This window comes from Denticeps clupeoides, chromosome 1 (assembly GCF_900700375.1).
Source record: "Denticeps clupeoides chromosome 1, fDenClu1.1, whole genome shotgun sequence".
Taxonomy (NCBI): domain Eukaryota; kingdom Metazoa; phylum Chordata; class Actinopteri; order Clupeiformes; family Denticipitidae; genus Denticeps; species Denticeps clupeoides.
The window spans coordinates 31,507,109-31,532,582 of NC_041707.1; the positions used below are offsets into that span (position 1 = coordinate 31,507,109).

The window sequence follows — 25,474 nt, forward strand, 5'->3', positions numbered from 1 at the left end:
GATGACGTTAATTCTATGTGACCTGTATTGAAGGCATTGAAATGGAGATGTTGACTCTAATACTGTGTGAAACCCCTCAACAGAATGTTTCTCAGTTTTGTCACTGCTGAAATGAACAGATACGTGGATTTCGTGACATGTGATCTGTTAAACAGAGAACATCACAGTTACAGACATGGTAACAATAAAACAAAATAAATTAGATGAAGGATTACTATGTCACTTTGTTTTTTCTTTTTATATATTTTTTTTATTTCAGGGTAAACGTAAGTTCTTTTAAATAGAAGGTGCGTAAAAGACTGCACGACCCTGTTGCATGCTGTCACCGCTGGGGGCGCTAGATAAAGGCGTCCGGACCCCGTCGCCGCGGACAGCCCTCTTGCCATCCTTTGCCAGCTGGGTCTGGAGTCAGAAGCTGCGCGCAGGGCGTGGCGGGATAGAAAGCCTCTCCGGTGGAGGACCGAGCGGACTCTTCTCCGCGCTCTCTGCCAGCGGCTCGCCGAGAAGATGGCCGCAGCGGGGATTTTCAGGCCGGGGTCTGAAAACGCGCCGCTGTCTCGCACCGCGTCTCGGGGCGGCTAGCGTCCGTCTCGCCCCTGTTCGGCTCGGTTCTCGGTGTGCGGACTCGAGAAGGGGGTTAAACATGGGCTCCCAAACCCTACAGATCCTGAGGCAGGGGGTCTGGGCTTCAGTCACTGGCGGATGGTACTACGACCCCCACCAGAATACGTTTGTCAACGCCTTCCACCTCTACATCTGGCTCTTCCTGCTGTGTTTCCCCTTCACCCTGTATATGGTAAGCGCTGTGTCGTGTGTCTTTATTTTCACGGCCGTGTTGTTGCCCCGTTATTTTGCTGACGACGGTCGCGCTACGAGCCCGTGTGCGCCGTTGGCAAACGAACGGCTCATTTAGTGAGCGGATGGAGCCGGTTCTTTCTCGGTGAACGAGTCAGCATTATCCCCCTTTCGCTCTGTAACAGAACAACAGTAACGTTGGACAGGAGAATCCCAACTCGCATATAAAACACAGTCTAACTTGGTTTCCGAGCTGACAATGCGGGCGTTTTGTCCGGAAGACTTTGATAGATGTCCGGTCGGGGGTCATCTTCGGATAAAAACACCGACCAGTTTGGTCAGGGTGAAAACGCAGACGGTACATGTGAAAATCTTCTGTACTGCTCGATGGTTGCTTTTACTAGCTGTAATTTCTCTCGTTGATAATTGTAATTCGTTCACCACCTTCGTGTCTGTGTCTTGTGTTCATTCTGTTATTGTTTTATGCGTAGTCATCTGCGTTACTTTGCACGTGTCATGACCATGGTATTAAAATCACTGTTGATAAAGACGAAAGTATAACATATGTGAGTTATATTTACAATACCCCAGTCCCAGAGGCAGAACTTAACAAAAGAGCCGTTCGGAGCTCAAACGATCCGAATCTTCCATTTGAACCGAGTCTGTGAGTAACTGTTGTTCTTCAGCGCGATTCGGCACTGTTGCTTCTTTGTCTGAGTTCAAGATTCGTTGTGGTAAATAAATAAATAAAAATACAAACATCGAGTCTTCGTGCCTTCTGTGTGTTCAAATCTCCCCTTGCCTCTGCTGTCACTGGTCCTCCTTGATTCGGTGTGAAACAAATCACCCAGCGGATGTCTGTTGAGTTCAGGGTTTCCTGGTGATCACTGAATCAGTGGCTGTAAACCTAAAACCTGGGTGTTGTTGAGACAGTCGTGGGAATCACTTGGAGTAAAACTTGCATCTCATGTGACCCACTCTCACAAAGGCTGCAGAGATGGAAAAGCTCAAACATCTCATCTGCCTTTTCAATAAGATCTACACAGCGTCAATCTAGTGACTTAAAAAATGTATGTAAACACAAGAAAAACAAGGGACCCAGTAGATGAAGTGTCAATTTATGTTGTGGAATAAGGTACTTTAGAGGGGGATTTAACAACAGTGGTGGCTATTTATACATTTAAAACCCTACCGCAATTGTAATAATATATGAATTTAATGGCTGTATACATAACATGTAGGTTGATATGTTTTCCTTGGCATGTATAAGGCTCCTCAACCAGGCCACGCCTCACACATGGACAACTACACACATTCTACATCTCACTTCAGCTATCATCACAAGTCGCTCGACGACTTCCATAATCATAAATGCGTCCATTTTACTGTTTATTTAAATGATTATTCATATTCTACATATATATTTATTTCTGTCAGTGTAATTTTTAATATATCGCTTTATGTTTTCTAATATGTAGAGTAATATGTAACAGTCTATTGGAGCACTTAGGGTTACATTTCTTAACTTCGCTTTTGCTCTCATCTCAGTTAGATCCCTTCCTTTTTTTTTTAATTATTTTTTTTTTTATAATAAATCCCAGTTCCGAACCTGTCTGCCGCTTCCTACCATGTTTGCGTGATCCTAGGCGCCGACCATGCAGCTAGACATAGATTAAGTGTAGATGTCGGGGCTATGAATCCTGCACTTTATTCCCTGAGCCAGTGTGCAGGTACACATTCAGAATAAGGTATTTTCATTCTTAGACTGTGTCAGAACTTGCAGTTGTCTCTTTTTGGGGGGGTGGATGTTGTCAGAATAATCACGCGTTACTATCCACTGTCAGCATTTAGAGTTCAGACGGTCCATCGGCCGCTGGACCTTGATGTTGATATGCCTGATAGGCGCAGTATGGCCTGTTACTGCTGGAGCTCCTGTGAGTTGGGAACCATGTCACAGTACTGCACTGAGCTGAGGTCCCTGCTCACTGGAGATTTGAGTTTCTGCTCTATTTGTTGAGCGGAAGTGTGTGTGTGTGTGTGTGTGTGTTTGATCAAATCTGTAAGGCCGTTGATTGGTCGCTAAAACATCCAATAACCCACAACTGAATAAAAGACCAGATTCCACTGTCTGTCTAGGCCAGTGCTGGCAGCCGCTTGAACGGACTTTACTTTATTGTTGCATACTGAGATATGTGATGCAATATAATACATGTAAATATAATATAGCAGGTTGTTGTTCTTTGCACTTTAAATGCTCAGTTCTACCCTGCCGCCATGTTTTAATTTGAATTCCCCTAACCTTGTAGAATGTCTGGTGCAACAGAATAATACCAGACGTCCGATGAGGCCACCGCCCTCTCAGTGGTCCCTTCCTTCTGAGGTGCCGCTTACCCATGCTTCTGTGTTGTAGCCTGCAGTGAAGCATATGTGTTCACCTGTGTCAGCGGTTCTCTTGATAGAACACGTCGGATCTCACCTTACGACGGGGCTTTTTTTTGTTCTTCTGTGTTTGTGTACTGCTGGGCTGCTTGTTGGTTTTTCCGCTGTTGCAGGACTATCAGAAATGCCATGCAGCCAGTAACTGGAGATGTGGAGTTTTTCTAGGTGAAGCACTTTGTGTTCCACATTGTGGTTTATCTTTAGTGTGCCCCAGTTGTGGGAGAAGTCCGCCTGTCTCATGAAGAGGGGTACCTACACACTGCTGTGCACACTCACAGAGCATGTTACGTGTTTGGGTGGGAATCACAGAGTAACCATACTGTATCAATACTTTCCCAACGACAGCAATGGTTTAGTCAGTCATGCAAGACTCATTATGTTGCATGACTGTAATGCAACTTCCACTTTGTTTTCACTGCAATTCTTAACCAATGCTGAAAAATAATCACTGTTGTATGCGTCTGTTTTTAGCATGGTCCATGTCGTGTGTACTGTATACAGTACTGTATAAAGTTGTCTGTGTAATATGTAGTGCTGCACGATTAATCTAATCGCAATAGTGATGTCAGTCTGTGCGATATGCGCGCAAAAAGCTGCGATTTAAATGATTAGTACATGGATTGAATCGGCAACATATCGCTCATTCTCTCAAAGTTTGCGAGCTGACTAAAGTCTCACTTCAGTCGAATGTGACGTGTTTGGTCACATGACTTTTGGTTCAATGGAGACCTCAGATTCGTGACTCGCATAGACATATGGGTAGACGCCGCATGACGAGCTGCATCGTACGTCAACGTCGCCGCCATATTGCGGTAGGCTCTGCTGTGGAGTGAAGCATATACATGTCTATGGTGAGAAGTGCATAAAAATGCCTCACTCTTGTGCTGCTTGGGGCTGTACAAACCGCTGTACGCTCCAAACCAGATCCCGGGGGATTACATTTCATAGGTAAGGCTGGACAATTGTTTTGAATATATTTGGCCATTATAAAATCCCGTTTTATTAGTCTTAATTTTAGCTAAGCTGGGTTAAGCTAGCGACGCTATGCATTCCTGTGTTCAAGTCAGCCTCCAAACAATGTTTTGGTTAAATGTAAGAACTATAATACGGGATTTTATAATGGCCAAATATAATCAAAACAGTTGTTTAGCCTTACCAGGGTTTGTCGTTCGACAGTAATGTAAAGAGTTTTTTTGTGATTAATTTTGTAGGATATTGTATTTTGAAAGCACTGGGCATTTCAGGTTGTTATAAGTAGTTTGTATGTTTCATTTTGAAATTAAACATTTCACTATTAGTAATTTGTATGCGACTTTTCATTGATATACAAGCAAGTGTCCTTTATCATATCGCATATCGCAATATTGATCTCAATAATTGCAATATGTCTTTTTTTTTTTTTCCCCAAATCGTGCAGCCCTAGTAATATGTAAAGATCATTTCCCACAGACATGATGGCGTTAATATCTGAGCGGCCGCACCGGCCCATACATTTTTGTACCCAACGATAAAAGTGCAAGTAAATGAACAGTGGCATTTGTGACAGTGCCGCAAGGATGGCTCCCACAAGGCAGTCACCAATATATTTGGAAATGAAACCGTTTTGAAGCAAAATTTTGAATGACGACCAGCCGTATACAGAATTCCAGTGTAATAATAATATCACAGAAGGAAAAATCACAATAGATTCTCTGTCAGTTGCTTGATACACTATTATACACTTACACTATTGTATGATGTTGAGATGGTTCTTTCTTGTGTTCATTACTTGTTGATCTCTCATGCAGCTCTTCCTTCAGTAAACGGCACCATTTTGACTTGAAATGTGTGTATTACAGGCTCTGCCACCCACCATGGGGATTGTAGGCATCTACTGCGCGGTGATCGCCTCTATGTTCCTCCTGCTGAAGACGGTGAACTACCGCCTGCACCACGCACTGGACGAGGGGGAGGTGGTGGAGAGGCACGCACGGTGCGGCGAGGGTGGAGGCGCGGGCACAGAGGGCATCCACCAGGGCACTGCCACGCGGCAGGAGGACAGCAACGAGCCAGGGTGAGTCACATGCTGCCAGACGTATGCGTCGAGTGCCATGTGCTTGGGGGAAAATTGTGCCTGGGTCATCCCCATTTGCAGAACCACAGCTCTTGTGACATATCAGTGGTCAGGATCTACATAAAGTGGTTCATAGGAGAGAAACAGGTTCATGTGTGGCCCAGCTTCACTGATGCATGTGGGAACTTTAGGATGGCCCGTGTTTCTTTTTAAAACTGAAGAGTTAGTATCCTGTCATTTATTGCTTTTCAGCATACCAGGTCAGTAAATATGTCAAGTATGTGACTATGTGCCAAAATCAATACATGAATACTTTGTTAACTCTCCTGATAATGCCGTCACATATGGGCTTGGGACTGGTGTTACGTTGTTCACACACAATTAGTATTAAAAGAATGAATAATTTAAAGGAACGTACTGAACCGAATCACATTCTCAAGTAATTCATTTGTTTCTCAGTTCAGTTAAGCTGTCAGCCGGCGAGCTGCTGGAGGGAGGGAGGGAGGGAGGGAGGGACTTGTGCGCATGGCCTGGGCTGTGTTGGCGATGCCTGAATGAACAAATCACTCTGTGAATTATACACTCCTGAATCATTTTCCTCTGAGGGTTTTTTTTTTTTTTTTTTTTTTACAGATTTATTTTCCAGATAAACAAACCTAAAATGTTAAACTGGCAGTAATGAGACGAGAGTGAGACTCACCAGCTGTAGCAGCCACTAGGCAGGAGTGACTGAGGGAGAGAGGGGTTCAAGATTTATATACGTGCATAGTACAACACACAGTGAAATGTATCCTGAACTGCTCTGCTTTGACTGTGCAAAATGCAAGCAAATATTTATGGAGAACATAAATTGGGTAGTGGCTAAGTGCATTGTGCATAGATGACCTGTGTGGCAGTGACAGATTACAGCGTAGTGATTAAATGAGCAGTCAACATCAGTGAACATTCAGATGGTCAGGGTGTGAAGTGTGGTGACATGCCCTGGTGTTGTGTTCAAGAGTACCTCTGCAACAACTCATGTACAGTAGCACACTGCAGGTAATAAGTAGTGTATAAAACCCACAGTTTTAGAAAATGCGTGACTCTCCTTGCGACAATTTGCAAGAGAACGGTGCATGTTCGGTGTGAATCCTTCACTGAATGTACGGGGGGGGTATACGTTCGGTGAACGGATCTCTCACTGAGCTCAATTTGCTGACTAATACACTTTATTTATAGGTGCCTTTCTGACACACAAGGACACCGTACAATCAACAATCAACACACAGCAAAACTAGAATAAAAGTCTTGATTAAAAGGCATACATACTATAAATCAATTAGACAGAGCAAATGACTCGGAGAGATTAAGTGCACTTGAACAGATGGGTTGTGAGTGAGGTTGAAAGGGCGAGTGAATTTATGATTGTGAGTTCCAAAGCCTGGATGCGGTGACAGTAGGCTACTACCAGGGTGGTAGTAGCCTAGTGGGTAACACACTCGCCTATGAACCAGAAGACCCGGGTTCGAATCCCACTTACTACCATTGTGTCCCTGAGCAAGACACTTAACCCTAAATTGCTCCAGGGAGACTGTCCCTGTAATACTGATTGTAAGTCGCTCTGGATAAGGGCGTCTGATAAATGCTGTAAATGTAATGTAAATGTGACAAAACAGTTATCAATATAATTTGAAATACAGTTTAATACTGTTTAATTTAAGGAAATTTGAGTTATAGAATGCTGATGAGTATAGATAAGATGTTAGGTAATCTGATGGTCTGATAATGTTTTTATATAATGGGAATAGTGAATTTGTTTTACCTTCATTAGAGAAGAAAATAAACCAGAGTAGTAGTTGTGTTTGGCGAGAATTATACAGTCCTTGTAATGGACCTGTTAAATAGCACACCATAGGACAGGACACTTAAACCGTCATGACTTATAAACAAGTTTAGTTTTTACAAAGGTGTTCATCACTGGAACACAGCCACAACACTCAGTTCGGGAAGACGGCAGGCTCCTTCCGCCATGCCTGAGTGATTCAGTGAACTGATTCGAAAGATTCAGTACATCTAAAAGAACTGCTGTGCCCATCACTACTTGGGACAATGAACATGGTGACGCACTTAGTTACTGATATGACTTGTTTATGATCTGTTTGTCGAGCTGCACCCATTTGACTCCAGTGTATATGGAATGCCTGACACAAAAATTTTAGTCATGATGCTTAAAAAAGGCCATTTCTCACACACACTAGACATGCCTGAACCTCTTCTCATTCCTAAACTAAAGAACTCCAGGTAATCATGCAGCACTGGAAGACCTCATTTTATTTGTTTTCAATCAAGATTGATTTCTGATCAGTTTATGAGTCAAATTTAATGTGAATCACGATAAGCAATATATCATGTCTGGTCTCGATGTCCTTTTTTTTTTTTTTTTTTTTTTTTATTCTTTGGGCAAGGGACAAAATTCCAAGTAATGATGACCCACCACTTATTGGAAAGGGGACTAGTTGTAGGTTTGAGTAAGTAGAATGTAATTACAGTGGACCAGGCCTGCGTGACTCATTCACTCCATGAAGACAACAGAGAGAAGGGGCATCGTGAGAGAAGAGAGCGAATGTTTGAGCAGCTGCACAGCTTCCTGACACATCTGGTATGGTGCTCCACGTCTGGGCACAGACGTCTAGACAGATCCAATTAGGGAAGGTTTCTCTTTCTCTCAGCTTTTATAGCTTCTCTTATGCTCCCTTATTCATCCTGTGTTGCATTTGTGTGAGCAGACAGAGACTGTGTGTGTGTCTGTGCGTGCTTGTGTGTATGTATTATATTACTTAAGTCATAAATATCATCAGCTGACCTGACCGAAATATTCTACCTGGTGTCATGGTGTTGCTTGGCTACTGTAAGGCTTGATAACATGTCTGTGTGTTTAGGGACCCTGGAGGGGGTATGGAAATGGCAGACTTTGTTCGTGAGGAGACACCACCTGTGGACTGCAGCTCCAGAAACTCCTATGCAGGGATGGATCCGAGCCACCAGGTGTGTACCTCTTCTGGATTCTTACACAGAACCAAATGTCCTCACAAAGAGTGTGTACGGATGTGTGGACATTGGCGTTTGTGTTGTGTGTGAGATTTAGCAGCGAATGTAACTCATTGTGATGAGCTTGAAAGAAGTTGCTGTTCGTTCTGCTAAAATGCATTAGGTCCTGCTGTCTGAAACAGAGAGAGACAGTTGTTATAAAACAGCGCTGACAGCGGCTTTGAGCACCACACACACGCACTGCACACCTTACTCTACGTAAAACCCTCTCCCTCTGTATCTTCTCTGCCTGCCTATCTGTCCATCTGTCATGAGTCTGTCTGTCAGTGTCACTTTATACCTCATTTGCATACACACACACATGCACACCGTTCAGCTTCCACAGGTATCACTCTCGCTCTCTCTCTCTCTCTCTCTCTCTCACACTCACACTCACAAAATCACACACATTTTCTGTGTGTTCCTAATCTGCAAGTTCTCTGGGGTGCTGTGTTCTAGGTCACGCTGCTCTTTGGGCTCAGAGCTCTTAACACCTATGGCTTTTTAGCTGTAGTCCTCCCCTCAGACCAAATATTCACTACCTGTGGATGGGCCTAACCTAATATATAATGACATATACCAGGATCAGACCCGTTACTTGTAAACATTACATTAATTTGTCTGACAAATAATGGAAAAGCAAACGCTGCTCAATGAGTCTTCAAGAGTTTCTTTGGAGAGAGTGAAGCAAGCTGGAAGCAATCTCAATCCACCATCTGGGAACCACAGATTAGAACAGAGAGCAGTAGTGTCTGCTGTAGGTTTGGCAATGCCAGGCATAAACCTTTTTTTTTTTAATGGCATGGCACTACACATTCTAGACCATCTGTAAGGGAGCCCTTCAAGGAGTACACTCCGGCAGTTGATGCTAGAGGATTGGACCCAATTCTACCAGTAACCTAATGTTCAATTTTACAGTAAATGATAATTTATTAAAACACAGAGGGCCAAGATGTTTGGTTCGTCTGTGCTGCCCTCACATGGTCCTGTTTTAAAATTTTTATGTAATGTTCCATCTGGGCGAGAACCAGATCAACTTCCACTGAATGCCTCTTTTCATCTCTCATCATGGGAGGTGGCTACACCGGTGCCTTCAGCTGCTCAGACTAATCTCAGACTAATCTGGAACCATTTCTGAGAATTTATCTGAACCACCCTTTTCCTCCCAAGGAGCCAAACATGTCCACCTTTGTGTGTGTGTGTGATGTACGAATTACTCTGACTCTTAGATGTGTGCCTAGAGATGATCATGCAGGTCTGGGCGGTCAGTCTTATGGTGTTCCTAATGCCAAATGCTGGGTAGCTGTTATTTTGTACTTAAAATGCTCAATAAAGGATCTCAGTGGAGAGGAAGTTCTCCCTAGGACCCTATTTATTAAAAAAAAATTGTGGAGAGTAGTCATAATTTTTTTTTTCCTCCTCAAGCAAAGGTTCTTGACATCCCTCTAGGATTATGTAGGCTTTTTGGCTGATCTGCCTGATCTGTGGCTGCGTACAGTGCTGTTTGGTTTGGCATTTTTATGCTGATGTCTGATTGGCCATGCCCGATTAGCAAGAGCATGCATGTCCTTTTTTTTTTTTTTTTTAATGAATTGAAAAGCTTAAAATGACATTAATCACATTATGATTAATTCCAGTAGCTAAAGTCACATTTTATTCAGGTGAGGTGTTGTGATCACAACATTGTGAAATCTTAGACTGGCTAAATGCAAATGCAATTGTTTTTCTTTACATAACATTAGCTTTGGCACACTCGCAGACACCCATCTTCACTTGAAATGTGGTTTGTGTTGGTTTCACATTTGAATCGTTACACATTTTGTTTTTTCTCTCTTTTTTTCTCTCAGATTGTGTCGACTCATAGGGCACCCGCCACAGCCAAAGGTGAGACTCTATTGCCTGATCTGCTTGTGTCTGTGCGCTGCCTCTGGCTAGATCTTGCCGTACTTACCTACTCCTGTTTCACACCGTTTCCTGCCACAAACACACACATGTGTCTTAAGGCTGAAGAAAGGATTCATTTTTTTTTTACTTTTGTGTGTATGGTGAGATTTTTGGTATAAACAGCTCAGGAGGACTCACTGTAGCAGTCGCACCTACAAGCCCGGTGGGATGTGGGCATCATTGAGCATTTAGTGGTAGGACTCAGCTGGAGCACAGATTTGTGGGAAGGTTTCTTGTGAAGAGAGGGCTGTACCCAGAGTGTGACTGCAGAGAAAGGTCACTTTAGAGGGCTGTGGATGGATTCTTCTCCTGATCCCCTGCTGGGATACATTATTGGTAGGAAAAGGGCGACTCTGCACTTCTGTGAGCTGCTGACTCATCCTGAGGGAACCCAAAATAAAGTTTATAGTGGGGGTGGGGGCATTTAATTCAACGGTCTATTGAGATGTTCATTAGTTTTTGTTCTGTGGGATGCTACTTTACACATTTCTGCACAATTTTCTGCACAGTAAAAATATGAACATGGGGGCTTGCAGAATTATTATGCCAGATCATGTGACAAGAACAGGGTTAAATTGACTCCATGCCTCCATGCTCTGGGTGGTGAAGGCCAGGGGAGGTGCTGGCAGCATGAAAACCAAAGTGGGAACAAATGACAACTTATGAATACCTCTCTCCCTCTCATCCCACTGTCTCTGTAGGAGGAGAAGTGAGGAAGGCCTCAGATGACATCAGCTTGAGTTTGGCACAGAGCTGCAGCCAGGAACATGGTATACACACACACACACACACACACACATATACACATTAGTAGCTTCACCACTCAGGTTGAGTACCTTCCGATTGGTCTCGGTTTAAATTTTATATGAACTGCATGAAGGGAAGTGTGGTGAGTGTTTCTGTATATAAATATACACTCATATTGTCAACATTGCTGGTTCCTACATTTGACTAAAATTGACATTTTGATTTGAAAAATATCTGAATGAGAAAAATATCTTGACTGAGCTTAAGTTTAGCATTTGAGGTAAATACACTTTCAAATGCTTGTATTTAGCTCTCTATGTTCTTACAAAGATAATGTGTGTGTGTGTGTGTGTGAGTTAGAACCATAATCAGTTAGTGGTTTGTGGTTTCTCATGTCAGTCTCGCCTCCACTGATAAGTTCCTTCTCTGAGGGAATTTCTGTGCTACAGCAACAAAGCATTAATAGAAAGAAACACCTTTTGAAAGTTGAATGTTAGAACCGAATGTCAGAACACCAGGCTTTCAGATTCATTTTATTTCAGTCTCTCACCTCCTTTCTTTCCTTCACAGTTTCTCACTTTCACCTTCTCACTTTTACTTCCCATATTTTTACTTATCTTTCTTTCCATTGCTTTTGTTTTTATTTTTCCATGATTTCAACCACACCCCTCTTCTTTCGAGAGAGTTATTTACACCACAGTCGGAGGTCATGTGCTTATCGTTCTATTTCTGATTACCGTACTAGTGCTAAGCAAAACGCTGTGCACTAATCATAGGGCTTGTTTGTCAGTGTAACATTGAATGCGGCCTCTGGATTTATATAAATAGATAAAACATGAACATAAGAACCTCTTGGTAGTTATCGGTACTTAGTGTTTTGTAAATCACCCATAAATAAGAAGTACCATGCTTGAGAACTGTCAATCAAGCGGCTCCAATTTCGTTTATTAAAATGTCACATTACATTGTTTTCTTCAAGGTTAGTTAGTTTGAAGATCTGTGCCCGAGTACGGACTTTCTTGGTTCAGACACCTTTTGACGTTGCAGTAGCATGTACTGTTGCACTAACCTTCAGTTTAGAAATAGTGCCCTCAGTGTGCATTACAACATAGGTTACATCTTTTTTATTTTTTTTTTGCTTTTCCCCAACAGACCTGATGTCAGACCCAAAGATGTACTGCCTCATCTCCAACGGATCATTGTCCTCCATGCAGCACTCCGCCTCTCTGTGTGCAGCAGATTTGCTTAGGGAGGGTTCAGACCCCTTGGGTGCAATCCCTCACTTTTCTCAGTCCCTCTGCTCCTCTTGTGACACAGAAATCACCACCCCCCATCCCAGCATCTCTTCCCAGCCCTTCCGGAAAGATTCGAGGCCAAGAGGGCTGCCTCGCACCTCCAGCTCAGCAGGATCAGCCTTTCCGGCTCCAGACACCTCCCTCCCTGAATTCAGTCTGTACCCCCCACCCCGGAGAGGAGGTCTGGACCCTGTGTGTGAGCTGGAGGTGGGCAGCCGTGACACAATCTCAGGCAAAGATGGTACGGAAACAGACCCCATGGCCGCAGTGCCGTCGACTTCAGGCATGGAGTGTAGCGGCCGATACCAGGACTCCAGGCGACTGGCGAGGTCCGTATCCAGAGAGGCTGGTGAGGGAGTGTCCGGGGTGGGCCTGTACAGGGCGGAGGCTTCAGTGTGCGTGGGGGCGAAGCGCAGCGTGGACAGTCTGCGGAGCCTCAGCACGCGCAGCAGCGGCTCAACAGAGAGTTACTGCAGCGGCACAGACCACGACACCAACAGCACAGTGAGCAGCTTCCACAGTGAACACACCAGCTCCACCCACGTGGAGAGCCTGCTGTCCCTCACCACCGAGGGGGCAGAGGGCGCCCATGCGCACGTCCCCACACACATGCATGGACGCACCGGCAGCCTCAGTAGTGGCAGCTCCCGCAACCTCGCTAGCTTAGCTTCCGGCGAGGCCAACCAAAACCCCCACGCCAACCAGCTCACCCTTGCCAAGGCTCACTCAGATTCCTCCCCCACCGCTGCCCCGAATCCGGAGGGTGCCGACCCTGGCCAGGAAGACCCTGGCACGAGGACTAGCGCGGATGGGGCAGCGGGCACTGTGGAAATGGGTGAACGCAACATGAGAGATGATGTGCGTCCTAAATCGATCACCCTTGTCCACCGGGCCTCGTCCGCCTCCAACGGGCGCGGCAGCAGCGGGCGCCGGCGGACCGGTAAGAAACGGGCCAGCAGCTTCGATGGTAGTCGCCACCGCGACTCCGCGTGCCTACGCAGCCTGGCCAAGCCGCAGAGCGCGGTGTTCGCCAGGGGAGGGGCAGGGGGAGGCGTGTGCGAGGAGGACTCCAGCGACCAGAGCGAGTTGGGGGGCTCATCCAGCATCCACTCCTCCCATCAGCTCTGCACCGACTCCTCCTCCACCTCCTCCAACACTTCCCGCTCCACCCGCACCTCCCCCGAGGGCCGTTACGCCGCACTGAAGGCCCGGCACGCCAAAGTCGACTGCAAGGAAGGGCGGGAGCGAGCGGGCAAGCGGCGCACCTCCCGCAGGACCGCCGGCTCGGGCAGCGCCAAGACGCACGCCCGCGTGCTCAGCCTGGACAGCGGCACCGCTGCCGCTTGCCTTAACGAGCTCAACAAGCTTAACGAGCCGCATCGCCTGGGAGCCCCACCGGGACCACGCCCGCTCACCACCTCCAAGTCGGACCTGGAGGCAAAGGAGGGGGAGGTGCTGGACGCCGCTTGTCTCATGGGGAGGGCTTCACAGCTGGAGTCAGTCACACGCTCCCGAAATAGCCTTCCCTCTCACGCGCTCAGCGACGCTCTGGAGGCTGTTGCCAGGGGTAAATACACACGCACATCCGCGGACACACACTTCATCCAGCAAGCGATGTTTGGTGCTAGTATGTGTGGATTGGTTCTGTTGTGTTGAGAATCTCCTGGAGTTTCTCGTGCTGGTCACTGAATGGGCGTGTAGTTCCAAAAGCGAAAAAATGGATCAAATTTGTCTTTTGGTGAGGTGGTCCGCAAGATTCCCTATCAGGGCTTTTTTTTAATTTTCATTTTATTTTATTTATTTCTAGTAGGGCTGTGTGATATAAAAATGTACTCTCATATCACAGTAACAGTATATATTACAATATCTAGCAAATTTTCTAGAATTCAATTAATTCAATTAACAGTTTATACGTTGAAAGTGAATATTTTTGTCATTGTGATACACACCACACAGCACCTGGGGACCTCAGTGGCACCATGACTGTTCAGAATTTGAACCCGCAACCCTCTGATTGAGTCCACTTCCTTAACTGCTAGTCCATCACTGCCCACCGTTGTTGTAATGTTGTAATGACCTCACAGAAATGTTTTCATTATACATTTTAAATGATGTACACAAAAGTAAAAGGTTGTAATTCAGTAAATGAATTTTTAGTGAAAATATTTAATATTAATGTAGAGAAATATAAAACACACAAAACATTATTGCTAATGTAACTGTTTCAACTGTTGCAGCAGAACATTGCTTACTATTTAACAATAAAAAAAACAGACTAAAACAACAGCTTATCGTTAATGGTGCCACCAAAGGGACCTCCATATTTGTATGCAGAAGACACCAGAAGCCTGTCTTCCATATTTTGCGATGCCATTAAATTATTGATACAGCATAATATGAATAGATAGACAATTTTATTTTATTATCCAACATATTTCATCATATCGCACAGCCCTGTGGGCAGGTGTTTTTGACAAATACACGGTGGCCATCAAAAATGTAGTCAGAACATAAGAACTTGTATGTTGCTGCTGCTGCTTGCCCTCTTGGCACGAACAGCAGCAGGTGATCTCACAGCCGTGGCACCGCTCAGTAAGGAGGCACTAATAGCTTTGTTGCCCAGAACTGCAGTTTCCTGGCCATTAATGCCATTTTATTTATTTAGTTATTTCTGAATGCGTTTGATCGTTTTGTTAATGGAATCGTACGCTCCTTGGCAGGGCAGTATGTTGAGGCGATTTAATGACAACAGGGGCAAGGCAGAGTTTGCAAGGTTGATGCTCAGAGTGTGGAAGCATTGGGTGGGTTTTTCTGCCTTTTTAATGAATATGCTTTTCTTTAGTTTTGCCCGCTGGTATCACTAATGCAGTTGGCCATTCCTGCCTGCCTGTGAAATAAACATGAAGGCTAAAGGCCTTGAATGGATGGAGTGATCAAAGGTTTGTTTATTTGGCCATTTTTGCAGGCTTTTCATGCAAGTTTTTCTTTCGCCGTTGTAGGCTACAAACCGGACAAAATGAGATGAACAGATTCCTGAGTAGGTTGATGTCAGGTCAGGTTGGGGATCATTTTGGAATTTGCTGCTGTTTATGCAAGCGATATTTGACTACAAACATCCATCACAGCTTGCCGTGAGGTGGTGTGTGTGGTCTGAACTTGCCTTTTCAGTGGAGGAGCCCTGGCTGCCTCGGTTCAGAGTAGTAAGCTTTTCATCAAAATAACCTCCAGGAATCAGCATGTGTTATCTTATCATGCCGGGAAGAATTCCAAAGCCTCGCAGCAGCAGAACCCTGCCCTGAATGAAGTCTAATCTTCTACTGTGTGACTTCTCAGTAGGTAGGAGGTTAGATTGAAGACTTTGCCTCAGCAGCGGAGAGGTTATTCATCTCAAGAACAGTGGACATGTTACCTCTGAAGATCACACAGTGATTGCAGTTCTTGGCAATGAACAGCCCTGTGGGCAGGTGTTTTTGACAAATACTCTGTGGCCATCAAAAATGTAGTCAGAACTTAAGAACTTGTATGTTGCTGCTGCTGCTTGCCCTCTTGGCACGAACAGCAGCAGGTGATCTCACAGCCGTGGCACCGTTCAGTAAGGAGGCACTAATAGCTTGATGCGTGGCTTTGTTCTCAGTAGGTAGGTGGTTATATTAAAGACTTTGCCTCAGCAGCGGAGAGGCTATTCATCTCAAGAACAGTGGACATGTTACCTCTGAAGATCACACAGTGATTGCAGTTCTTGGCAATGAACATTCATACAAAAAAAAAAAAAAAACACATCTGTGAAAATATTCTGTTTATTGAGTGAAAGCCACATGCTACAGTCCTCTCTTTCGCCACCACAGTGCCCGGCAGCGAAGACACAGTAACATTTCGGCGCGAGCGTAGCACGTTCCGCCGACAGGCTGTACGCAGGCGACACAACGCGGGGAGTAACCCCACCCCTCCCACCTCCCTCATCGGATCCCCCCTCAGGTATGACCGGCTCTAATTAGCATGCAGTCTTCGCCCCCCGTTCTCGGTTCACTTTCATCCCATTTCTGACATTTCTGTTGCATGAGGTCTGATTAAAACCCAACAACTGATTTCGGATCACATTAAAATTGCAATTATTTTTAAGGCACCTCATCATAGAACTTGGGTTCTTGGGTCAGTTGTGGGTATTTTTATTTATTTATTTATCCGTCCTTTGCATGGGGAAGCCTTCTCTGTTTGCTCACTGTTCCAGTTTGGTGAATTGCCCTTTTGTACATCAAACGACCCCCCCTTCTCCAATTCACTTCAATTTCCTTTTGTTCCATCCATCTGCTTTGTTTCTGCATGTGTCTCCTGAGCTCCTTGGCATCTCAAAGCCCGGCTTTGTCTGTGCCCTCACTGGAAAATCAACTGTTGAATCTGCATCTACCTTATGTGTGTTTGTAAGGGAAGTTGCGACAAAGCAGCAGTTAGCAGAGCCCCTGACCAGATCCCCTTAGGAGACAGTCTCCAGGCAGAGCCACCGTATTTTCAGCCTCTCGTGGTTCTGATCGACTACAGTATGTTTATTAAACCGACCTTGCAAGGGGGAAAACTCTTCAAATTAAACCGACTATCTGCATGCCACAGAGAAGGGAACATTCAGTACTTTTAGCAGGCTGCTGTAAAATCCGTATCTAAAGTCTTCTCTACATGCTCTTAACATTTTAATAAACGTTTGTTCGTACTGTGCTAGTGCTCTCACTATCTATATCACTCAGTCTTTTTCTTCTCCCTTCTGGGAGTATCGATTGATGGCAGGACAGAATGTGCTCTGTTGGCTGACTGTCACGACTGCTGAGCCAGGACCCTGCAAACCACCTCTGCTCCTCCTAGAGTAACAGCATTAAACATTTGGTGGAGAATATTGTACATGAAGAATGAACGGGGTCAAATTAACCCTTTGGAGAACCCCCGAAGGCTTACAGAGATCCAAGTTCCTCTTTGGCAATGCGGCCGAAGCTTGTAACTTCGTACCAATCTTTGTTGCCTCATGCATGTTCTCCCCGGCTTGGCCGTTTGGCGAAATATTAATCTCTGTCTGAAAACACATCTAGAATGGTGTAAACGACAGGGGTGGAAAAGCCACTAAGGTTGCAGTTTTGTCATTCTGTTTTTTCCCTACTCTATAAAAGGTCATATTTACAATACCACAGACTCGGCCAAACCACAGAAATGCTCAGCTCAGCCGGGTTCTTTGTTTGCTCAAGATACTCTCCAAACAGACTTATTAGATCAGTGCCTTTTACATCCTGGCCCATGGATAAAATCACCAATTTCAATTCCCTTGGGACTGGACTGGATTAGGGTTTGAGGGCCTGATTTGGAGGACTCTGTAATTAATTGATCTGTATGAATATTAACCACTATGTTAATGTTCAGTCTCTTTGTCCTTGGGCCAAGTAGACAGTGAGTAATTTTATAACATTTTCTGCTCACATTGTGCTACTTGATTACTCTCATGCCATGATGTGGTTGTTACTTGTTGCATGAAAATTTCAAATTTGAAACAAAATGGTGTTTATCAAAAAAGGACAGGAGTGTAAAAATAGTTGTGAGGTAAACTGACTGCTAAATAATAATTTCCTCAGTCAGCCTTCGCTTTTATTGTTGTCCTGGTCCGTGTTGGCTGTAAGCATCTCCAAAATGATCCTTTATTGCGGCAGTGTTCCCCAAGCAGAGAACCATGATTTTCTACACTGCTGTTCAGGAGTGTAGCAATATGATGCCCCATTCCTGTACTATTGGGACCAGTGCAATATCTCACAGTTACTAGCTGTTGATTTAGCTGGTACAACACATCGACAGAATAGCTCCCTAATGGACCATAACCAGTAGCTGCACAGATATCCCACACTGGCCCTTTCCTGAAAATGGCCCAGGAGGCAGACACAGACCAAGTGTGCCATAGGCTTGAGTGCTCATTACCCATTTCAGACCATGTCATGGGGCTCTTACAGGCCTAAACTGGTCAAAGCAGATTCTGGTGATTGTGGTGTTCTGACCGAAAGTGGAGAAGACGGGGAGTGCAGCTCAGGTGATGTTCTGAAAATGCCGGTATGACCATCTAAAATGGCCTCTCTCCAACATCTAATATGGAAAGAATGAAACGTCTCATTTGATACCACATTTAATCTCAGGCCAGGAAGGTACGAAGGCATCACAGTTCTGCGGGAGGGTGGACAACCTCTACCTGAGAAAGTGAAACTGTCTGAAGTGGGAATTGCCAAGTGTTGCATTATCAAATGGGAAGCAACATGAATATTCAATGTGAAGCACCGGTCACTGATTTTGCCTCAAGACTTTCACGATGGAAATGCAAGACTGGCGATCTATGTGTCAGCTATGTGATGTCACCAGAGAGCAATACTCTTTCTAAAGAAGGGAACTTTGCTCCTGTATATCTTGCACATTGTAAGGACTACTCTCAACTGAAAACCAGAGGATGTGTTTAACCATGAGTTTGGTGGATGGGTCAGAGAGCTGCTTTTTTTTTTTTTTTTTGCTGGCATTTGCTGTTAATGGTTAATATAGCTGGCGAATGGATATCACTTCCCATATGAAAGCACCCTTAAGCCAGAAATATACTTGTGAGCTACTTATGCAAATAACTCATGTATTGCATCCGTATCCATATACATTCCGTTCGTTTTTGGGTACTTGCACAATATTCTTCAAATTGCAGCGAAACTCTCTAAACCCTTGTGAAGCTGTGAAGTGCCCCAGAGAATATTACTCTTTCTCCAAGTTCAAGGGTCAAGAATCTGACTTGAAACTAAAGTGGAAAAGTAGAGGATGTTGTCTCTACATGTCTTTTGATCCAGACCCAATGACCTTTCTCTGGCCTGGGAAAGCTGAGTGGAGTTGGTGAGCAACAGGTAGTCATGGTTGACCACAGAGCACCACAGTATTCTCTCAACAAAAGTAGAGAAACCACATCGGTGAGGACAGAGATGGAACTACTGGACTTAATGAGGCGCACTTAAATGCCTGGTGTATCATGTATTGCGTTAGGAAAGCGGGTTCCACAAAAAACAACGCCTTATCTAAATATGGACATCGTGTGCCAAACCTGTGCAACTAACTCACTTGCTCTAATGGCAAGAAACGTCTGAGAGAGAGAGCAAGATCATCCCATGCTGATGTTTTGTACCAGCCGAATCAATAGACAGCTCATGTGAAAGGTTCGGATTCTTCCAGCGAATGCCTGACCCCAGAGAAGCAGTATAAAACCTAGAGACACTTGCCCGTGCTTTGCCATCTGCTCTCTTACACACAGGGTCTGTGTGTTGTGAGTCATTGTTTATGTGACTACTGGCAACATTGACAGCAATGGGAATATCCCACACTGAATCTGTGATGTATTGGCAAGGCTGGCAAGATGGCAAAAAAAATCATCTAGAAGATCTGCTCAATTCTCAAAATAAATTCCACCGAGGGCCCATGTCTTGACATTGGATTCAGGGTGGTTATTCACCCAGGGCGGCGTGCCAGCCCATCGCAGAAGCTTTCCACTCACCCATATTTTATTAATGTATTTATTTGTTGTGCATATCCAATTCCTTAATCTGGAAACCTTACCGATATGATTTCACTAGACCTGTAACCCTGGCAACATATATAGCATGTATAGGCTACCGAGAAAACATGTATTTTTACCTTTTTTTAACTGCTTTAGTGGTCTGCTCTGAAATCTGAGACCACTTCCTCGCCTCCTCTCATGTCCCTGTTTCCCGCTCACACCCCTGATTTTCTACTATCAGGTTTCTCCCTGTCCTTCATTTTGCTTCATCTATCTTTCTCCCTGCCTCTCTAGTTGTACAGTATATGGTTACGATACATTTTTCCTCTCCTTACTTTTGAACAGCACCACTAGAGCATTTTTTTTTTGTTTTATTTTTTTTAAATATCTAACCAGTCCTTCACACTGTCACATCACAACATTCCATCTTTGCCCTGTAACTGAACCCGGCCCTGTTTCTCTCCTGCCATTTCATCATGCTGTTCTGCAGCCTGAATCATACTGTTTAGTGTATATGCTGCTAGTCCACTTAATGTGTGGTCTGTGGTGTACCCCCGCCTGTTTGTTATTGTGAACTTACGTTCTCTCCCTACTGTTACACTCAACCTCTCTCCCTCTCCCTCCCTGCTCTGCGGCAGTCTGCAGGAGGCCCTCAGCCAGGCCTCCCAGCCATCTTCCCAGGTCAAAGGTCAGCCCTCCCGCACCCCCTCCCAGGTCACCGTGCTGAGCGCGAGCGCCTCCCTGCTGGCCAGGAATGGAAGCACGCATCTGGAATGTTCTCAGGACAAGGCCTCCACCGTAGGCAACACCAGCCTCCAGGATGAGTTCGGTGAGGGAGCAGGCAGATGGAGGAGAGATGGAGAGAATAAGGGAAGGGGGGCCCAAGCATGACAGATTTTGGGTTTTATCTTTCAGTCACTTTTCAGTCACTTGATTTTCTTGTCTTCTGTTGGAAGACACTTGAAGTCGAACATTCCATCATTTATGATGAATGAATATATGTTTGGTGAATATGTGTGGGCAATGAAGGCTGAAAATAAATCATATTCACATATACAGCATATTCAAACTGGTGATTTTTTTTTCCATCAGACATGACATATCATACATGGGGTTGTAATATAGTGGCCTGCCCTGCAGATAAGTTGAGTGACAATGTTTCTGTGGCTTTATAACAGTTGTAGTGCATGGGGAGTGTCCGCTAATGTCACATCAAGTACAGCAATAAACCGATAAAACCTGGAAATGACTGTTAGTTATCTGTGTTTTGGAAAGAGGAACTGCCTAACCACCCTTTTAATGACCATAGCACCAGCATTTCATCCACACATCTTCTGCTGCGCTGTTTCCCTCTTTACTTGTACTACCTCTTGTTCATGGGTGCTTATTGGACATCATGAACAAGATCACTGTTATAGACGTCTTGAGACCACGTCAACGACAAACCTATTTTGCAGATAGATTGGAAGCACTTTGCATTTAAGAATTCAGTATAACAGATTAAAGAATCTGACATGTTGTGAAAATTCCTCATGCTCTGTGTTTTATACAACACATCTAAATGTCCCCCGGAGTCTTTATCAAAGTGGTTAAGTGAGTAATTGTGTTTTGTAGCACGATCATGGGCATCACGTCTGAAGTAGTTTGCAAGTATCTACTGTGGAAACTTGTGTGTTGGACGGAGATGTGTTTTTAAGAGGAATTCTTGATGAGTGAGGGAGGCCATTGACCCTGTGCATCCTGAGCTTCTATGCAGTGAGACTCAGGAGGCTCAGGACTCCCTGTGAACACTTTTGAGGCAACTGTGTTTGTAGCCTAGTGGAGAACACACTCTCCTATGAAGGTTACATTTACTTATCCAGAGCGATTTACAATCAGTAGTGACAGGGACAGCCCCCCTGGAGACACTCAGGGTTAACTGTCTTGCTCAGGGACACCATGGTATTAAGTGGGATTTGAACCTGGGTCTTCTGGTTCATATGCGAGCCACTAGCTTACTACCACCCATGAAAAAGTGGTCAGAGTACTTTGCTTAGTGGCACCATGGCGGTTCCGTATTCAAACTGGCAACCTTCCGATTATGGCTCTGCTTGAAACCCCACTTGCTACCATTGGGTCTCAAGAAACTCCAGGGGGACAGTCCTTGTCAATACTGTTATTTATTTAGAACATGTATTTACACCATGATTATCATTCACTTTCTCCATTCAAGGCTACTTTATTATTTAGCTGTTGTCACATTTTTCACCAAAATGTAGTTGTTGAATTAAGTCTTTCATCACTGCCCTGTGGCCTTTAGTGTTGTGGTGTCTGCATGTTTACATGCCTGGCTTTTTTCCAATGGAACTGTTCAGGCTTTTAGCAGTGTTGATGCTCACTGCCCTCTGACCCTCTGTTTACTTTTAACAACATCATGGTATGAGGCGACTTTCACTTAAAGCTCCTGTTGGCTGTAGACTGTAGCTGTAGGTGACTATTTGCAGTTCGGCCCATGCAGTATTGGTACCGGTTGAACAATCATAAGATAAGTTTGTGGATTTTGTAATTACAGATCAACCCAAATACTGTCTGTTTACTTCAAGCATTTATGGATTTTATGCATTTATGAGTTTTTAGCAGTGCCTTGTGTGCATGTAGATGTGCAATTATCTATTTTTGTGAGTACATGCACAATGTGCCTTGTTTGAGCTGCATGTGAGCTTTTCTCTGATTATGTACAGTTCAAAAACATTTGTAGGGTTTAATGCAATGGAATTAGTGAATTGGTATGTCTGGTATTCTATGGGACTGATAAACAATATATTAATTTCCCAGCATTGCACTGCTGAATATGGTTATCATTATGACCTCTTAATTCTTATTACTGATTAGTATAAGATATCAAGGAACCTGGTTTTGTATTCTTTGCTCCTGGCAAAGAATTTGGCTATGAAATCTTCCAATTGGTCCCTAAACCTTGTGTGCATGCCTTTTAATAAAATCATCAATGGCTTACATTTGACTGCTATTGCCACACCAGGGCTGAGAAGTGCCTGATTGCTCAGTCTGAAAATCTACATAGATTTCAGTGTTAAGTGTTTGCTTTGGGCACATAACAGCTTGGATGCCAAGTGCTGTGTGAGGTCTGAGATTAATCTCTTGGTATTCAAAAATACTTATATTTCTATTCAAATGGGATCAGTAGAATGTCAACTAGTGTTAATGTTTCCAGCTAAACGTGAAGACTGTGTGGTGAACATATTTTCAGTGATTCCCCTTCCACCATCACATAGGACATGAGAACATGAGAGTAATTGTTGCAGAGAATGGGTCTTACTATATTTGTTCACATATTCCATTCTATACAAGCCATCGTCTCTAAAATGTCTGGACAGTATTTTGGATCAATTAAATGTAATTTCCATCAAAAAGTAGGGCGTTTCTGAACGGCCCTAAGCTGGTAGTATATTTCTCACCACCTTGTGTATGTAGAGGTGGTCTGTTGTGTTTCAAGCAGATTTTAGCTCAGAGCTGCAGTGGGAGAAACATTTGGATGTGTTGTGTGGTGCTAGTTTTGGTTTGGTTTCCTGTAAATATTTTTTTCTTGTGAATTTTTGTTTTTATAGATTATTTATTTCTATCTTCGTGAGCCTGTGAATGATTCATATGATTTATAATTTCAGGAAAGCTCACTCCTCCGTTGTATGAGGTCGGGGGCTGTGACATGTCCCTTGTGAACTTTGAACCCGCGACCCGACGAGCCTCCAACAACATCTGGTAAGTCCTGGGCTTTGTGTTTCTCATACTGGTTCAGTGTCATGAGAGAGGAGTACTTGCTGATGCTACCGGGTGTCACTTTCCTACAGGGACACAGATTCCCACCTTTCCAGTTCTACCTCAGTTCGCTTCTACCCGCATGACCTAGTAAGTGTGTTTCTTTGCATTTCTATGCAAAATCCCATTATATCTAGAATATTGATAACAATGATACTGTCGACTCAGTACAATAGAGTGCAATTGTGATATTCTTGTAAAGGGTGGAAAATAAATTCCGGTCTTTCAAATGTCCCTATGCTTGAAGTCACTGAGCTCATTTAGGTGTACTAAATGTTTGTTAGTGGAAACTGCATGGCAAGGTAGGATGGTAGTAGCACCAGTTGAAATGCCACTTTACTACCATTGTGTCACTGATCAAGACACTTAATCCATAAATTTAAGGTGAACCTGATTTCAGTAATTCAGAGGTGTGTCGTATTTTTGGTGTTTTATGTAATTGCCTGTGTATATATGACATTTATTTGTGTGGTTTGTGCAGATCCGTTTGAATAGACTTCTGACCATGGACCCAGACCTGCTGGAGCAGCAGGACGTGGATCTGAGTCCTGAGTTGCAGGAGGCCCCGCTGGGCCAGTCCCACACTGCTGCAGCAGCCCACAAGGCCAAACAGTACTACCGATTCTGGCTGCTGCCACACCTGTGGGTCGGCCTGCACTTCGACCGACTGACGCTGCTTGCCCTGTTCGACAGGTATGCTGCTCACATAAGTCACATTCATTCAAATACATTTAACAACTCTATCATTAATTATATCCTGCTCTGCTGCAATATCCAGACAGCCTTTAATGAATTTGCATAAAAAAACAAATTGCTAGATACGTAAATGGAATAGAATGAGTAGTAGAATTAATTTGTGGGATGGTGGCTAACTGCTGTGGAGAAAACTGTGTTGTGTCTAAGGTCATTAAGGACTTGTTGTGTTTTGCTGTTATAGGAACCGCGAGGTCCTGGAGAACATTCTAGCCATAGTTCTGGCAGTTCTTGTGGCCTTTCTGGGATCTTTGCTTCTGGTTCAGGGGTTCTTCACTGACATCTGGGTCTTTCAGTTTTGCCTTGTTATTGCCAGCTGCCAGTACTCATTGTTGAAGGTAAAAAAAAAAAACACACACAGAGGGTGATCAGGTCAATAGAACCTTTAAGTTCATTTGATCAACTGGCAACTCATATGCATGTTATACTGTTGTCATAGTCTTTGTGCTATTTATTTTTGCTGCTCTTATCCTGTACTTTCCACCTTCTGCCATGATTATGTAAATTTCCCACTTGTGGGACTAATAATGGATCATCTTACTTTAGATTAAAGTTTGTTTCATCTTAGCTTCTTTATTTGTGAGTGATTACTAATACACCTTCTCAACAAGGGTGTAACTTTGGGTTATTTATCTAAAAATGTATTAATATTCATTATTCATACATTATTTCCAAGTCTAGTTAGAATCTCTACATTTTAAACTGCACTTCACAGTAGGCTCTTTTGGCAGACTGAGGTTGTTGGACTGAAGTAGGTTTACAAGGCTGCTGATTTAGAATTTTATTGTACTCTGGCACATGCACACAATCGCACTGCTGCATTAACAGAACTTTTCTTCCACATTTCAGAGCGTTCAACCTGACTCCTCATCACCGCGACATGTACGTATCTCACATCCTCTCTTTTCTCGCTCACTTTGCCTGTAATTTGCCTGTAACCAGCTGTGTATACTTGAACCTCAGCCCACCGTGTGGTTTTACACCTTGATTTGTGTTGCGTTGTGTAAGGACATGGTATGAACTTTAAATATA

At 44.1% G+C, this 25,474-nt stretch overlaps 1 protein-coding gene across 2 annotated transcripts in view; it reads left to right on the forward strand.

Annotated features, from left to right (window-relative positions):
* Window positions 1–400: 400 nt before the first annotated feature.
* pcnx1 (pecanex 1) overlaps window positions 401–25,474 on the forward strand; it is a 38,979-nt gene continuing 13,905 nt past the window's right edge. Inside the window, exons 1-13 of one of the 2 annotated variants that reach the window (XM_028973023.1) lie at window positions 401–796; window positions 5,073–5,287; window positions 8,206–8,311; window positions 10,201–10,237; window positions 10,999–11,067; window positions 12,197–13,906; window positions 16,185–16,314; window positions 20,515–20,705; window positions 23,539–23,632; window positions 23,722–23,779; window positions 24,171–24,382; window positions 24,627–24,780; window positions 25,292–25,324. In XM_028973023.1, the coding sequence (XP_028828856.1) occupies window positions 644–796; window positions 5,073–5,287; window positions 8,206–8,311; window positions 10,201–10,237; window positions 10,999–11,067; window positions 12,197–13,906; window positions 16,185–16,314; window positions 20,515–20,705; window positions 23,539–23,632; window positions 23,722–23,779; window positions 24,171–24,382; window positions 24,627–24,780; window positions 25,292–25,324 (3,162 nt within the window). In that variant the 5' untranslated portion in view covers window positions 401–643. The remainder of the gene's footprint in view (window positions 797–5,072; window positions 5,288–8,205; window positions 8,312–10,200; window positions 10,238–10,998; window positions 11,068–12,196; window positions 13,907–16,184; window positions 16,315–20,514; window positions 20,706–23,538; window positions 23,633–23,721; window positions 23,780–24,170; window positions 24,383–24,626; window positions 24,781–25,291; window positions 25,325–25,474) is intronic. The other variant, XM_028973032.1, reaches the window with a different exon arrangement.